The 15644-nt window shown below is 36.1% G+C and overlaps 1 protein-coding gene across 14 annotated transcripts in view; it reads right to left on the bottom strand.

The window, feature by feature from the left end:
* celf5a (cugbp, Elav-like family member 5a) overlaps nucleotides 1-15644 on the bottom strand; it is a 281579-nt gene that overhangs the window by 41869 nt on the left and 224066 nt on the right. For all 14 annotated transcript variants that reach the window (XM_051094407.1, XM_051094404.1, XM_051094405.1 and 11 more), the window contains exon 5: nucleotides 13911-13990. In XM_051094407.1, the coding sequence (XP_050950364.1) occupies nucleotides 13911-13990 (80 nt within the window). The remainder of the gene's footprint in view (nucleotides 1-13910; nucleotides 13991-15644) is intronic.

Genomic DNA, 15644 nt, shown 5'->3' with positions numbered 1-15644 from the left:
CAGGAAAAGCATCTGTTGTCAGTTGAGTACAGTAGCTCACACAGATACAAAGTTCAGCTAATGGTGAAGTCAAGTTCGGCGAGTCAGATTTGCATGGGGATTGTTTTTGCGAATCTCCTAGATATGCAGATTCCTACAGAAATTACTAGATTTTTCAAGCAATGGTAAATGTGACCGCACAAGTATCACGTAATAGAATTCAAAGACATTTTAGAACACATCAACATGTGCCATTAGTAACTCACCCTCATGTCGTTCCAAACCCGTAAGGCATTCGTTCATGTTCGGAACACAAATTAAAATATTTTTGATGAAATCTGAGAGCTTTCTGACCCTGCATAGACAGCAACACAACTGAGAAGTTCAAGGACATCATTAAAACCGTATTGTTATGAAGCTACAAGAATGCAAAATAATGATTTTATTCAACAATTTCTTCTCTTTTGTGTTTTGTGTACTACTGCTGATATAAAGCCGTAAATTTTGTTTTCTTCACACACAAAAACAACACATTCTCACTCCCAACTCATCACATTTTGATGCTTGTTCAGGACCCCTTGGCATCACTTTTTGATGCACAGGGTACCCATTTAACATAATTTTTTGATGCAGGGTCCTCGACTGCTTTTAAATAAGAAACCTTTGGCGTCAATATGGCGTGAAAGGCATTGGGAATTTTATCGTCATGATTAAATTAGATATTTGGTGATAATTTTGCCATTATTCCATATATGTTGAGGTGTTTTTTTTTCAAGGTAAATAGTCAAAACATATTTTGCTTTTACATTACACTATTTACACATTTATGAGCATGTAACCCAACCCCTGCACCTAAACCTAACCATTTGTCAATATAAAACAGGATATAACAGGCAGATATAACTACAGTCACAATTTATTTCAAAAGTATTAATATCCCAAGTCTTCCAAGGCAAAACGATTGATTTCTGAGATAAATAGATGCAATCGTCATCTCTATCCGCTGTAAAGCTCAAATCCTATGTGCAGTCTGTGCACAAATTTAAAAATTGCCGCCAGAAGAAGTGTTACATCAGCTTTGGTTGTGAAACACCATTGGCTCTTGTGTGCCTTGTGACCAGTTGCGTAATGCTAAACATGTTTGGGAGTATCTTTTTGAATGTGATATGTGCAGGTGTGAGGTAATTTTCCGTGTTAAAACCTTATGATTTACTCTTCGCATAAAGATATCGGAGAATTTATATCGCAGCGTGACTTGTTTGTAATACTTTTATACTGCTTTTTAGGGTCAGTGTTTGCAATAAATACCTTTCAGTGCACTTTTACTTGCCTGACTGAGTGTATTATATTGTTCAGAAGTGGGCAGGTTTAGGATAAGGGTAGAGGTGGGGTTAGGTGCTCCAAAATATCTATGAAAGTATAAATTTCTATAAAATAAATTCTATTTTTGCAAATGCATGCAAACCATTAAATGCGACGCATAATGCAAACAACTAAAAGCAATGGCGGCAAGTCGCTAAACAGGTACCCGAGTGTCAAAAAGTGACGTCAAGGGGTCCTGACCAAGCAAGTTGGGAGTGAGAACATGTTGACAAAAAGTATTCTTGTAGCTTCATAACATTACGATTGAACCACCGATGCCACATGGACTATTTTATCAATGTCCTTACTACCTTTCTGGGTCTGGAAACGTTTTAGTTGCGCTGCTGTCTATGCTATGAGAAAAAAAGCTCTCTGATTTCATCAAAAATTGATTTACAGGTTTAGAACAACATGTGGGTGAGTAATTAATAACAGAATTTCATTTTTGAGCAAACTAAACCTTTATTTGTGTTCTACAGAAGAAAGTATGTCATCCAGGTTTGGAATGACATGAGAGTGAGTAAAATGATGACTAAATGGTTGTTTTAGGGTGAACTGTCCCTTTAAGAATGATCAAAAACCTTAAGTTCCTATGTGAATTGCATATGTGAAGCTACCATGACTTTTCATTCCAACTTTGCACCAAACACAAGGCGGCTGGATGCGTCTTAAAAACAATAGTTTAACTTTTTCCCAAGAAGAAGAAGAAAAAAGCACTGAGTCTGAGTTTCTAACAGGCTCTCAGTAGCAAACCTCAGGCAATCAAACAAACACATCTAGAAACTGTTAGTGGCATCAGTAGATTGACACGAGCCTTTGCAGCTTGACCGTTACGTAACAAAATCTATTTCAGATTTCGTTACTTGATAGGTTATGATATCGCACCTGAAATATCAAACGGATTAGATGAAGAACGTGGGTGTGTTTCGAGATTGACAAGGCCACCAATGATCACGGTCTGACCTTGGATGTGTGGGTTTCTAAGTCTGGCTCACTCATTCTCTGCCGTACCGTGGTAATGAAACACCTGCTGCGGGAGCCGCACTCACATTCATTATGAATCTCTCAATGATTCGATGCTACACTTGACCTTTATCAGCCTACAACACCCCATGTTCCAGCACTATATACCGTCCGAATAAGAAAAAAAAAACTACAGAATCGATTTCGGCAAAAAGGCCGAAATATGACTGTGATCTGACGGTAGAGAAAGGTTGTGCATCAGCCAAGATAAGAGGCTAGCTGAAATTGACGTGAAAATGTCGATAAGCAGCCACAATATGGGGGAATATCAGGTGAGGCCACAAGCCATGTCTGTAGAGTTGAAAAGGGAATGTTTTTAGGTCCAACTGGTGTCCCAAAAATGATGGAAAATTGATTAAAATCTGGAACTAAGGCTGTTGAAAAAATAGGTGGTCACTGTTGTTCTCTGTATTGTTGTCGGAATGCTTAGCAAGGGCTGAGTACAAAGCAATCAGTTTGCACATCCAAGCTCGACAACTCTGGCTCTAGGCGTACGGCACTCATGTAGGCGTTTGAAGGGGTTGCCAGAAAAACAACGAAAGACAGTCACCGGGGAAGATAAATGTAGATTTGATTTTCGATTCGATTTGATTTCGCTCTGTTTGAACCTTCGATGCCCTTAGCCTTTCCAGAACTGTTTTATTGTATTGTTTCCTCAACTGCTTAGTTAGAATATCATTACCAAGGACACTATCAATGCATTCAGTCACTGCTCATTAGTTGTGCTGCACAACTAAACCAAATGGACTTCTGCAGGTCACGAAATGTACCACAAAATGCCCAAGTGTAAGACAGCGCAATGCTGCAATCTTCAAAAAAGGCCTTATCTTGTATCCCTTCAGGTTTTCTTTTTATCACAAAAGTAGTTAAAATGATTTCTGGCTAAAACCTCAAGGGAGTTAGAGACATCTGTGGACTAGAATAAAAACATTTGGCGTTTACAAAAGACTGGTGAAATGCGTTAAAAGTTTGACAGTGGACGCTTTGGGACCTGCAGCATCTTTTTTTCTGCTGATTAAAGAGATAGTACGGCTAAAAATGACTATTTTGTTATCAGGTTGTTCCAAACCTCTTTAACTTTCTTTTTTTCTGAACAACTCAAAAGAAGATATTTTTCGAAATGTCCAAGCTGCTGTTTTCCATACAATGAAAGGGAATGTTCACCACAGTTTTCTCTTTTTCTTTTTTTTCACACAAACTTACTGCATGACTTAAGAATTTTTCACTAAAAAGTAAGTAGGACTTACTCAGAAATTGCCCAAACTGATCTCATGATGAAAACGTACCTATGGGAGGGTTTACGCAAGACGCGAAATACGTAGCGCCATGTATGTTTTGTGACATATTTGATGTGAAATGTCCACTGAGTAGAGCTAAAGGGTGTTTGTTTTTTTTACCCCAGACAGATGAACGTACATATGGTGCATTTTTTGTGATGCTGGTGATACTGGTTTTGTATACGTCACCGCAGTTCTGAATGGAAATGTCCATTGAGTGGTGCCACAACTCTAATGCTCTGTGATGTTTTAAAATAACGTACCATCTGCACTACACCTAAACCTATCCGATAGTATGAACCAGGGCTCCGAACTGGTTCAAGGAATGAAAACGAACACTGGAAACTAATTCAATTTCGACAGGAAGAGAAACAGAAACGAAATCTAAATTTATACGAACAGAATCGAAATTTTGAAATGGCCATTAAACGGTTAATAAGTAGTACGACAAAAATTATAATGCTTGTAAACATTTTGCTTCACCAGCATTTCAGCCTACATTATTTCTGAACGTAAAAATTAAATGCTACGCTAGCCCACGTGACTTATGTTTTTTTTTTCCTCTCAAAACCCAATTTTATACGAGTAGCATGTTTTTAACAACGCAGCAAACATTTTTAAATATCTTAAAAAATGCTTTGTCTTTAAAGCGTTAACAGCTTTTTCTTTTGTTTAGTAGCCTACATTTGGCCAAAATCTAGAAAAGATGATGCTGTGTTGGCCAGATACCTTTTTTTTTTTTCTTTTTGAGTAAAGAATACACTGTACTTTTATTATTATTATTATTATTATTATTATTATTATTATTATTATTATAGGCAAAGATTTTTTTTAAATAACATTATTAATTGGTATTTTGGAATGATAATTATACAGAGGAACGCAGGAACAGAAATTTTAAAAATATCGATTCTGCTTGGAGTGAACCGACTGAATTTTTTTCCATTTTCAAGCCCGGGTATGAACAAAAGCGAATGATATAAAAACGCAATTGCAAGCATGCCATTTTACCTTGTTTTTCGATCTCTCATCTTTCAGCTCTTTCATTGTGTCACTTTTTCATGGGATTCGTATCCAAGAATTCCGCATCCTAAGTCCAATTCCCTGCCACCTCAGCTACCAAGCTTTTACCAAGCAGCTACCAAGAATTGTTATCTCACAATTCATAGATAAAAACTCTCAGAATTGCAAGATATAAGATCAGAATTGCAAATCTGAATTATGAACTCATGAAATTATGAAAGTCAGAGTTGACCATTCGCAGAGAGTTTGACTGACAGGCGATTTGACCAATCGTAATGTCAAACCTGCCATTTTGTCTGACAAACAAACCAGTCAGGATAGTAGACTAACATCAGTGGACTTAAACTTGAAAAATGGTGTATACTGACATCTTGCCGCGGTTGAAACAAGATGCTTTCTGATGTTTACTCATGTTTATTTTGTGCTATAACTAGTAATCAGGAAAAGATAATCGGTTGGTGTGCCGCTTGAACTGAGGCTTTACAGTGATCTGTCACAACACATTAAAGAGTCACAAAACTATTTATTTGAATTTCTTAAAAAAATGACCAAATTTGAAAGCTGAGACTTCGTTTCATACCAAAAGTAACCTGCTCTGTCTTGTCTGTCTTCGCTCCACAATGTATTTTTCACTGTGTGAGAACATTCGTGAGAATTATTCTCAAAATTGCGCAAAAATAAAGTCTTAAGATAAAAAGTCGCAGTTATCTTTTTAAACATTTTTATTGGTGGCAAAAATTGACTTTCATAACATGCACTTTTATTGCATAAAGAGAACTTTTTTGAGTTCCCTAGAAGAAAGCAGGAGTAAATGATGACAGAACATTCATTTTTAGGTGAACTATCCCTTTAACTTCTTGAACTAGTGGTATTAAGTTGTATGCAGACTGTAGGCCTACGCTGGCATTTTAATCTTAACCTCAAATGCGATTATCCACAGCGCTCAGAGTATTTATTGAAAACCTAGACATTCTGCACACCACCTTGAGCTATTACGAAGGAGAACACAATATTTACTGTGTGTTATGAAAGTTCTTGGGCAAAGCCAATAAAAGACAAAATTCGATGTTCCTATAGTCCTAAGTTTGGAGCGTTCAGAATTTTCAGAATGTGTTGATGGTATTTGTCCAATCCTTTCTCGACTGTTTGTTTGCTTTAGCTCTGAGACATCCGGTGAATATCAGGGCCGAGGGCTTGTCGGTCCAGCAAGATATAGGCTATGCGTTTGTAGGAGAAAGTGATAGAGAGAGAGGGAGGGAAGAGAGAAAGAGTGGTGGTTGATCTGTGAAGTAAAACTCTCATTAAATTTTAAGCCGCCAAGCACCCGGAGGAATTCCCATAGGTCCAGGACCCAGCGAAATGGATTCAGGAGAGAGAGTAAAACTGTGGGAATAAAAAGTGCAGCTGTTCTACAGAGGAAAAAGAGGAGGAAAACGAGGCCTTGGAATCAAAGTGAGGGCTGCATCTTTATGAGAAGCTGCGAGGCAGGGGGCACCTTGGTGCTTTCCCGATTCTTGAGGTTTCTGTGTGAACGAGGGCCATAAAGGCACTAACTAAGCCATATATCTGATGTAACTCTAACTCTACACATCTGTCTCTGTGCATTAACTGTGAATACGATAACAGAAACGGATTATCTTGCACAAAGAGCAATCAGCAATGGAGCAGCTGAGTCTGTTGCTATATATATATATATATATATATATATATATATATACAAAAATAACTATATTCAAGTAGCTAATATTTCAAATAAGACTGTATTATTTGAAAATAAAGAGATATTATATAAAAGAGTTGTTATATAAAAATGCATGTAACCTTCTTGCGTCACGTTTGAGCTCAGGCCGTGCGTAGCCAAACATTACGGTCTGACCACTGCAATTTTGGGCCAGTATTTCTCCTGTAGTTGTTGTTCAGATATCCACGCAGTCATGAGGAAATGAAAATCCAGCTGAACGCATTGCCATTCAACCATAGACAGTGGCAATCGGTTGGCGGCGCAAACTCTCCTAAACCAAGGAGATTGTAATATCAGATAGCGGCGGCAGTTTCATTTTCCTGTATTTGTTGAAATACGCTCAATCCCTGGCGTATACACTGGGGTGGAAATGAGACCGAAGCCGAGGGGCTAGAGTTCCTTGACCCCTCCCAACCTTCGTCGGGCGTAATTTCGTCCCTGGTCTTCCGTCGTACAAGGCCTTCCTGAAGTCTGACAATTTGCTTTACCTCACGGCGGTGTAAATTTTTAATTGCCCCACGTCCAAAGCACGGGAGGAGGGGAGGGCACAGGGGGAGGCCGTGCGTGGAATTAAGCACATGTCAAAACCCTTCCTCAAACCTGCGTGCTATGATTTGATGCATGTATGTATACGCTCTTCGTATTTGTGCGTCATTCAGTCAGGAAACATGCAAACGCATTCAGCCTGAGCTTCTGAAGCTGGAAAATTAGATCAGAGTATGTAGTTGTGACCTCATGGCTGTGCCAGCAAGAGAAATGGAGGGGCGAACATAGAAAGAAGGCAGCGTGTGCATACATGCATGCATGTGTGTGCATAAAGATAATGCACCGACTCCCATGAGCCAGGGGGATTTGAGCCGAATATAAGATTGGATTGACTATAAGCGCCGAGCATTTCTGCAATAAGGCCGGTTTCTTGCTGCCCACGAGCACATCATTAGCAGACTGCTTTATGCATGCGTATTTATAATGAATTAGCACTCCTTTCTTCACTGGACTCCTTACTGTAATAACTGTAAGCTGCGTTTGGTTCTTTGAGAGCGAACTGAGGTTGTGAAAGGCTGGTTGGTGTATTTGTGCAACTTAATAAAGAAACAAGCGATAATCTTTTGCACGTGTTTGCAAGTTTTGGTCTTAAACAGCCACAACTGTGGCAAGCAACTGACTCAAGATACTGTTGCTATGTTCCACAAGCCATGGCACTCTCACGCAGTGAAAAATACATCGTGAAGCAAAGATAAAACTGACAATGCGAAGACAGAGCAGAGCTTTTGGTATGAAAAAGTCTGAGCTTTCAAATTTTGTAATTTTTAGGAAATTCAAACAATAAATACAGTTTTGTGGCTCTTTAAGCGGCACGTGAAACAATTCTCTCTTCCTTTTTACTAATTATAGCACAAAATAAACATGAATGAACATCAGAATTTTGTTTCGGATGTGAAAATTAATAAATCTGCCAATGTTAATCTACTCTCCTGTCTGGTTTGTTTGTCAGACAACATTCAGACTGGACATTATGATTGGTCAGATCACCTGTCAGTCGAACTCCCAGCAAAGGTAAATTAAAATTTAGTCGGTTTTTTGGTTTCTATTTGTGTACACTGAAATCTCATTGGTCCGTAAGATCGTTTTAAATGGCTATATTGTATTTTTGCTATATTGCTTTCAATAAAAACAAAATAAAAAAAAAAAATAATTTTTGTCAAATTTCGTAACACTAAAACATCAAGCAATGTTATTTTTTCCATGTTGTTCAAGTTTTTAATTTCTATCTGTCATATTACACATCAATTTCCCACCCACACTATAATCTTGGTTGTCGAAAATACAATTTTAGTTGGAAAAAAAAATTGGAGTGTATAGTAAACATGAAATTAGTTTTGATTTTCACCTTTATTACGATAGAACAATGTAGAGCTAACAGGAAGTGAAGTGCAAGAGAGAAGGGGTTGAGTTCAGAAAAAGTCCTCGAGTTGGGATTCGAACTCGGGACGCCTGTAGCACAAAAGCGCTGTATATCAGTATGCTGGCCACAAGGCTACTGGCGCTGACCAAATTAAAAAAAAAAATGTAACTATTAAACTAAGAGCTATTTTTCCATTTTGATTCAAGTTTTGTCTATTTTTGTCATTTCATGTTGCGTAGCCTCGCTCATTGTAAAATCTCATTGTTATGAAAAGCTTTTTCAAATGTACTTGTGAAGTCACACCATATTTGATGCATATCTGATGCAATTTCTATTACAGTCACTTCATGCAATGTAGCTCTGCCCACAATGAAATCTCATTAGTCAAAAGACTTATTTTTCATAAAAAATAAACAACCATTTGATTGGTTGTCATTTAGTTAGTTCTCCATTGTGCTTTTAGTCTGGACAACAAACACAACATACACGCAACCTCACGCAACATAGCCCCACCTACTAAAATCTGATTAGACTTTAGACTAGACTTTACAGCTCCGCCTACAGTGACCTTTTATTAGGCTAAACTTAAAGTCCTGTTTTTCATAAATGAAACACCTACTGTGATTGCTCTGATTGATTGTTTTTTTGTTCAGTATTGTACTTTAGCCCAGACAAATTACTTGTCGAATCACACCTATTTACGTTGCACTTTCTATTCTAATCACTTCACGCAACATTAAAGTCCTGTTTGTCATAAATTAAAGATAAAATATGTTCTGATTGGTTGTTATTTTGATTAGCATCGTACGTTTAGTCTAGACAAACAAATTACTTGACGCTGTAAATTTGTTGTATCACACCTATTTTTGATGCAATTTCTATTCGAATCCTCTCACGCAACGTAACCCCGCCCACAGTGAAATCTGATTGGTCTAAAGTCTTGTTTTTCATAAATTAAACACTAAACGTGGTGTCTGGTTGTTATTTTGTTCGGTATTGTACTTTAGTCCAAACTAATTACTTGTCGAATTATACCTATTTATGTTGCCTTTTTTTATACTAACCACTTAACGCAATATAAAAGTCGTGTTTGTCATAAATTAAAGATAAAATATGTTCTGATTGGTTGTTATTCTGATTATCATTGTACTTATAGTCTGGATTAACAAATTACTTGACACTGTAAATTTGTCGTATCACACCTATTTCTGACGCAATTTCTATTCGAATCATCTCACGCAATGTAACCCCGCCCACAGTGAAATCTGATTGGTCTAAAGTTTTTTTATCAATTAAACACCAAATATGAGGTTTCTGATTGGCTGTCATTTTGTTTGGTATTGTACTTTAGTCCAGACGAACAAATTACTTGTCGAATCACACCTATGTACGTTGCTTTTTCTATTCCAATCACTTCACACAACGTAGAAGTCCCGTTCGTCATAAATTAAAGATCAAATATGTTCTGACTGGTTGACATTTTGTCACTTCACACAGCATTTTGCTTTGATGGCAGAAAAAAAAAGTATTACTTGTCAAATTGTGTGCTAGTGTTACTTCAATAACCGCGAGCTGCTGGCAGACCGAGGGCGTGAGAGGCTGGTGGGTGTTCGGTAAGTTCGCCATCGCTTCTTTTGAAGAGTTTGCAGATGGATGAGTGCTTCATCAAGCCCTGCCTTGAGAAGAACTCCATTATCTCAGCTAAACATCTCACTTCGGCACCTGGGAGCCGCGCGAGTCGTGACCCCTCCCTCTACAACTTCAGACTCGAGAGAATGGAGGCCGGTAAGGTTTTCCATAATCAATTTACCTTCCGAGATGACTATAAACCTTTTCCATCCCTCCCCCGTGAGCTTCCTCCACTCTTCCCCTGTCTCTCCACCTCTTTCTTTCTACCTTTCTATCTCGCGTTCCTTCCCGCTCTCTCTCTTTTTCTCTCCTCCACTCCCACCTCAGTACATGCCAATGAATAATTCACCAGTCAATGTGGTGAAAGGTGAGGTAAACAAGTCTATTGCCTAATGTCCCGGGAGGATGGAGGGAAGGAGAGAAGAGAGAGAGGAAAGGATGTCTGAGCGCGTGTGTGAGGTGAAGATTTTAGGACTGTGGTTTACATTTCAATGTCCCTGAATCATTTGCACCTCGGTTGACCCTAAAGGTTATCCCGAGAGTGGATCACAACACAAATCCATCTCTCGTGCCGCATTTATTTCTCTTAAGGTGACAGTCCACCTAAAAAATGCATTTTGACTAGAACATCTTCAAAACATCTTATTTTGTGTTCCACAGAAGAAACAACGCCACACAGGATTGGAATCACACTGTGATGAATAGTAAATAATAACAGATTTTTTTAATATCATTTCTGGGTCAACTGTTTCTTTAAATATGTCACTGTTATGAAAAATGAAAAACAGCACATATTCCAATGCATTTCAACGGTTCATACCTTGTCTGTATCCAATCGGAGTCTTTTAGCAAATAAAACAGCAGCGTGTGAGCTACTTCTGAGAGCCGAACTATGCATGTGTGACTGAATAGCTGTGTGATTCAGACAGACCGTGCTGAATAGCCGGCTTTTTATGGCTCAGCGTCCAGTCCTCGAGATTGAAACGGCCGGACAAAGGCCACGTGCTGATATGCTGGCAATGCAGCTATTCAACAAAACAATATGGCCAAATATGCAGTTCGGCAGTTGAAGTGACTGATTTATTCTTATTTGTTTGGAAACTATTTGATTGCCTGGTTTACTACTACTACTACTTCTACAAAAATAAAAAGGGATGGTTCATCCAAAAATGAAAATTCTGTCATTAATTACACACCCTCACGTCGTTCCAAACCTGTAAAACCTTCATTCATCTTCAGAAAACAAATTAAGATATTATTGATGAAATCCGAGAACTTTCTGACCCTGCTTAGACAGCAAAGCAACTACCACGTTCAAGGTCCAGAAAGGTAGTAAGGACATCGATAAAATAGTCCACGTGACATCAATGGTTCAAGCTTAATGTTATGAAGTGACAAGAATACTTTTTGTGTGCAAAGAAAACAAAACAAACAAAAAAACCCAACAACTTTATTCAACATTTTCTTGTCTTCCGTCTTCAACACGTTCATGAGAGCACCACAAAGTATGGGTAGGAAAGCTTACGAATTTTATCAAAACTATTTTAATTTGTGTTCCGAAGATGAATGAAGGTCTTACGGGTTTGGAACGACCTGAGGGTGAGTAATTAATAACAGAATTTTCATTTTTGGGTGAACTAGCCATTTAACATTTGAAAAACCTTTGTCTGGCAAGTTCAAACCAACAAAACAAACCAACAAACATTATGCAACCTCATAACTACCACACACACAAAATCTAACCCCATAACCACTAATACTACAAAAAAAAAAAAATTTGGTTGCACCGCATGACTTCGATTTTGGATGTTATATAAATACATCCCTGCGATTTCACTGATAATTATATATTACGTTTTACGTTATATGTTACCCTCCCCACACACACACATAACCACTAATACTACAAAAACAAAAAATAATAATAATAATAATAAATGTTGGTTGCACCAAATTACTTTGATTTGGTGGACAAATGTATATGTTACACATATATATCCCTGCAATTTCACTGATAATTATATGTTACATTTTTCTTTTTACGCCTTTATAACTAGGCACAATTTACTAAAACTGTCATGTGGTGCGGTTCCCCAACAAAAATAATGATATTAATAAGTTAATAGTTTGTGATGTTTTATTAAAAAATACTAATTTTTTAATAGAAAATACATTCAAAAACATTTTTTAAAATAATTTGTACACTCCTGTGTATATTTAAAATGTATTTAAATATGTTTTTACTTTTTACTTGACAGTTACACCACATGACATTTTTAAAGGAAATGTTCACCCCAAAATGAAAACTGTCATTATTTACTTACCTTCATGTCGTTCCAAACCTGTATGAGTTTTGTTCTTATGTTGAACACAAAAGAAGATATTTTGAAGAATTCTGAAGAAAAAAACTCATTAACTTCCATAGTAGGAAAAGAAATACTATGGAAGTTCATTCAGATATTTTTTATGAAATCAGAGAGCTTTCTGACCCTGCATATATAGAAACACAGCTTTTGTTTTTTTGTTTTGCGCACAAAAATTATTCTCCTAGCTTAATAAAATTAAAGTTGAACCACTGATGCCACATGGACTATTTTAACATTGTCCGTACTACCTCTCTTGGTCTTGAACGTGGTAATTGCGTTGTTGGATTTCATCAAAAATATCTTACTTTGTGTTCTGAAGATGAACAAAGGTCCTACTGGTTTGGAACGACACAAGGATTAATGACAGAATTACTGACACAATTTTCATTTTTAGGTGAACTATCCCTTTGACATTTGAAAAACCTTTGTCTGGCAAGAATTCATGTGGTTTCACCAACAAAACAAACTAATAAACAAACAAACAAACATAATTCAACCTCATAACTACCCCCCCCCCCCCTGCAGTTTCACTGATAATTATATGTTGCATTTTTCTTTTTATGCCTTTTCTTACGGCAAAATTTACTAAAACTGTCATGTGGTGCAGTTCCCCAACAAAAATAATGATATTAATGAGTTAATAGTTTGTGATATTTGATTAAAAAATAAAAACATTTTTTTTTTTTAAATAATTCGTACACTGTGTATTAAAAATGTATTTAAATATGTTTTACTGTTTACTTGACAGTTACACCACATGACATATTTAAAGGAAAAGTTCACCCCACAATGAAAACTGTCATTATTTACTCACCTTCATGTCGTTCATTTGTGACATTTGACAAGGTTTTGACATTTGAAAAACCTTCGTCTGGCAAGAATTCATGTGGTTTCACCAACAAAACAAACAAACAAACAAACATAATTCAACCTCATAACTACTAATACTACAAAAAAAATGTTGGTTGCACCGCATGACTTTTATTTGGCGGACAAATGTGTCTGTTACACATATACATCCCTGCAATTTCACTGAAAATTTTTGTATACGTTCTTCTTTTTATGCCTTATAACAAGGCAAGATTAGTTCAGGTTGTAAATTGTCTCCTCACCAAAATAATTATATTTACAAATTAATATTTCATGATATTTGATTTAAAAAAAAAATACTATACTTTGAAAAATATATTCAAAACTTTTTTGTAAAAATAATGTGTACACTCCTATGTCAAGACATAAGAAAAATGTGTTTCCTTTTACTTGACAGTTACACCAAATGACATTCCTAAAATCAATAAACAGAAGCTTTAAAATATTTTTTTTTAATTTTTTTTTAAAGTTTTTTCAAAACCACATGAAACTTAGAGAATATAAAGAACACATTTCCATGAACTAAAAACAAGACATTTATATGACCCTTATAATAACACAGTGACCCCAGAATGTTCAGAATATATAGTTGTATGAAAGTCATTGAAACCTCTGATTGCAGGAGGAACATCAAAGTAGAAAGAAAGTACAAAGAACAAATGCAACACTGAAAATAAGAGGTTTTCTGAGTGAGTGTGTGTGTGTGTGTGTGTTATAGAGCAGTGTGTACTCACTGGCATGGTTTGACTGCCGTGCAGGGCGCTGATTGCGGACTGAGCTTCGGCGTGTGTAGAGAACTTTACAAAGGCGCAGCCTGATAGAAGAAAGACACACACACAAAGGCACACAAACACTTTAACCACAGTGTAGAAAAGCACATTAAAACACTGGAGAGGCAGAAAGCCCTCCAACGGGAAGCAAGCGGCTCCTCTAGAGACTGTACTGATGCGAAAAGCGTGCTATTTACTGCCACATGCCCATCTATGCAAACAAAACGCAAAATATGGGATAATTGATATCGTTTTAAATGCCGCCATAGATACTCATCACGAGAATTCAAACCCATTTGGGATTCAAGAGCAGTCGTGTTGCAAGCCGTTGAAGAAGCTGTCAAAATATTAAGGATATGTGCCTCATACAACCGTAATGTTTCATACAGTTTTTATTAAAGAATTAAGCTCTTTTTTGGCAAAAAACGGGGTTTGAAATAAAACACATTAGGAGCTAAATGAAATGTAGTTTTCTTGTCTCATTGTACAGGGAATGTTTTGACATCTATCTTTTTCTTCTCTTCCATAAAACTGGATGTATTCAGAGATCCACCCCCTAAGTAGCAGAAATAATCCTACAGCAATTTTCGTAACACTGGCAAGAGGAAAACTTGCACTCCCACAGTGCTTTTCCAAATGCCAGGCTGTATTAGCGTCTTACAGTGTCCCTAAAGCCTCGGTGGGCAAACAATGGAGTCTATAAAAAGTTTAATGCTCAAATATGTGCTTTTTTTCTGTCTCTTAAGAGCCTTCAGTGTTGAATGAGAGACAACTCAGAACAAACTGTTGGTTCTTGGACAGCATAAAATATCAATATTTAATTTTAACATTATATTTAACAATATGCAAAGAGAAAAATAAATGTAGGCAGGACTGAAATGATTGGATTGAAAGTCTCACTAAGGCTACATTTATTTGATAAAAAAAGTACAGTGAAAACTGTAATATTGTTAACAATCATTATAATCAAAAAAAAAAAAAAAGAATTATTAATTTTAATATATATTTTTTAAGTAATTGTGTAAAATCATTATTATTATTATTATTATTATTATTATTATTATATCATTTTTTTAATTTTTTATTCTTTTTATTTTTTATCACACAAACAAAAAGTAAAACCATTTTAAACCAAAACAGTGGGTGACAATATTATTTAAAAAAATGAGAAAGTAAGAAAAGTAAGATAGATAAATAAATAAATAAATACTGTGAAATATTGTAACAATATTAAAAAAATAGTTTAATATATTTTAAAATGTAATTTATTCCTCTGATGGCTAAAGTTTTAGCAACCATTACTCCAGTCTCACATATCACATGATCCTTCATAAAATCTGCTGATGATATGAAATCATATGCTGATTATATGTTAATATTTTTGCTGATATATATATTTTACTATTTATCATCAATGTTGGAAATAGGTGCTATTTTTGTGAATTTTCCTTTTTTTTTTTTTTTTTTGGATTCTTCGAAAAATAACAATGTCAAAGCATTTAATTAAAAATATCTTGTGTAATCATCTTGTGCAAAATTATAAATTCAAATAAAATGATACATTTTAATCAATTTAATGTATCCTTGCTAAAATGTATTATTATTAATATTACTATTAAATCTTACGTAAACCAAAAATATTTTTTGAAGGATCGTGTGATACTGAAAACTGGAGTAATGGCTGCTGAAAATATAGAT

This window comes from Labeo rohita, chromosome 22 (genome assembly GCF_022985175.1).
Source record: "Labeo rohita strain BAU-BD-2019 chromosome 22, IGBB_LRoh.1.0, whole genome shotgun sequence".
Classification (NCBI taxonomy): Eukaryota; Metazoa; Chordata; class Actinopteri; order Cypriniformes; family Cyprinidae; genus Labeo; species Labeo rohita.
The sequence above is the reverse complement of the archived record's forward strand: the minus strand, read 5'-3'. Positions and strand labels throughout refer to the sequence as shown.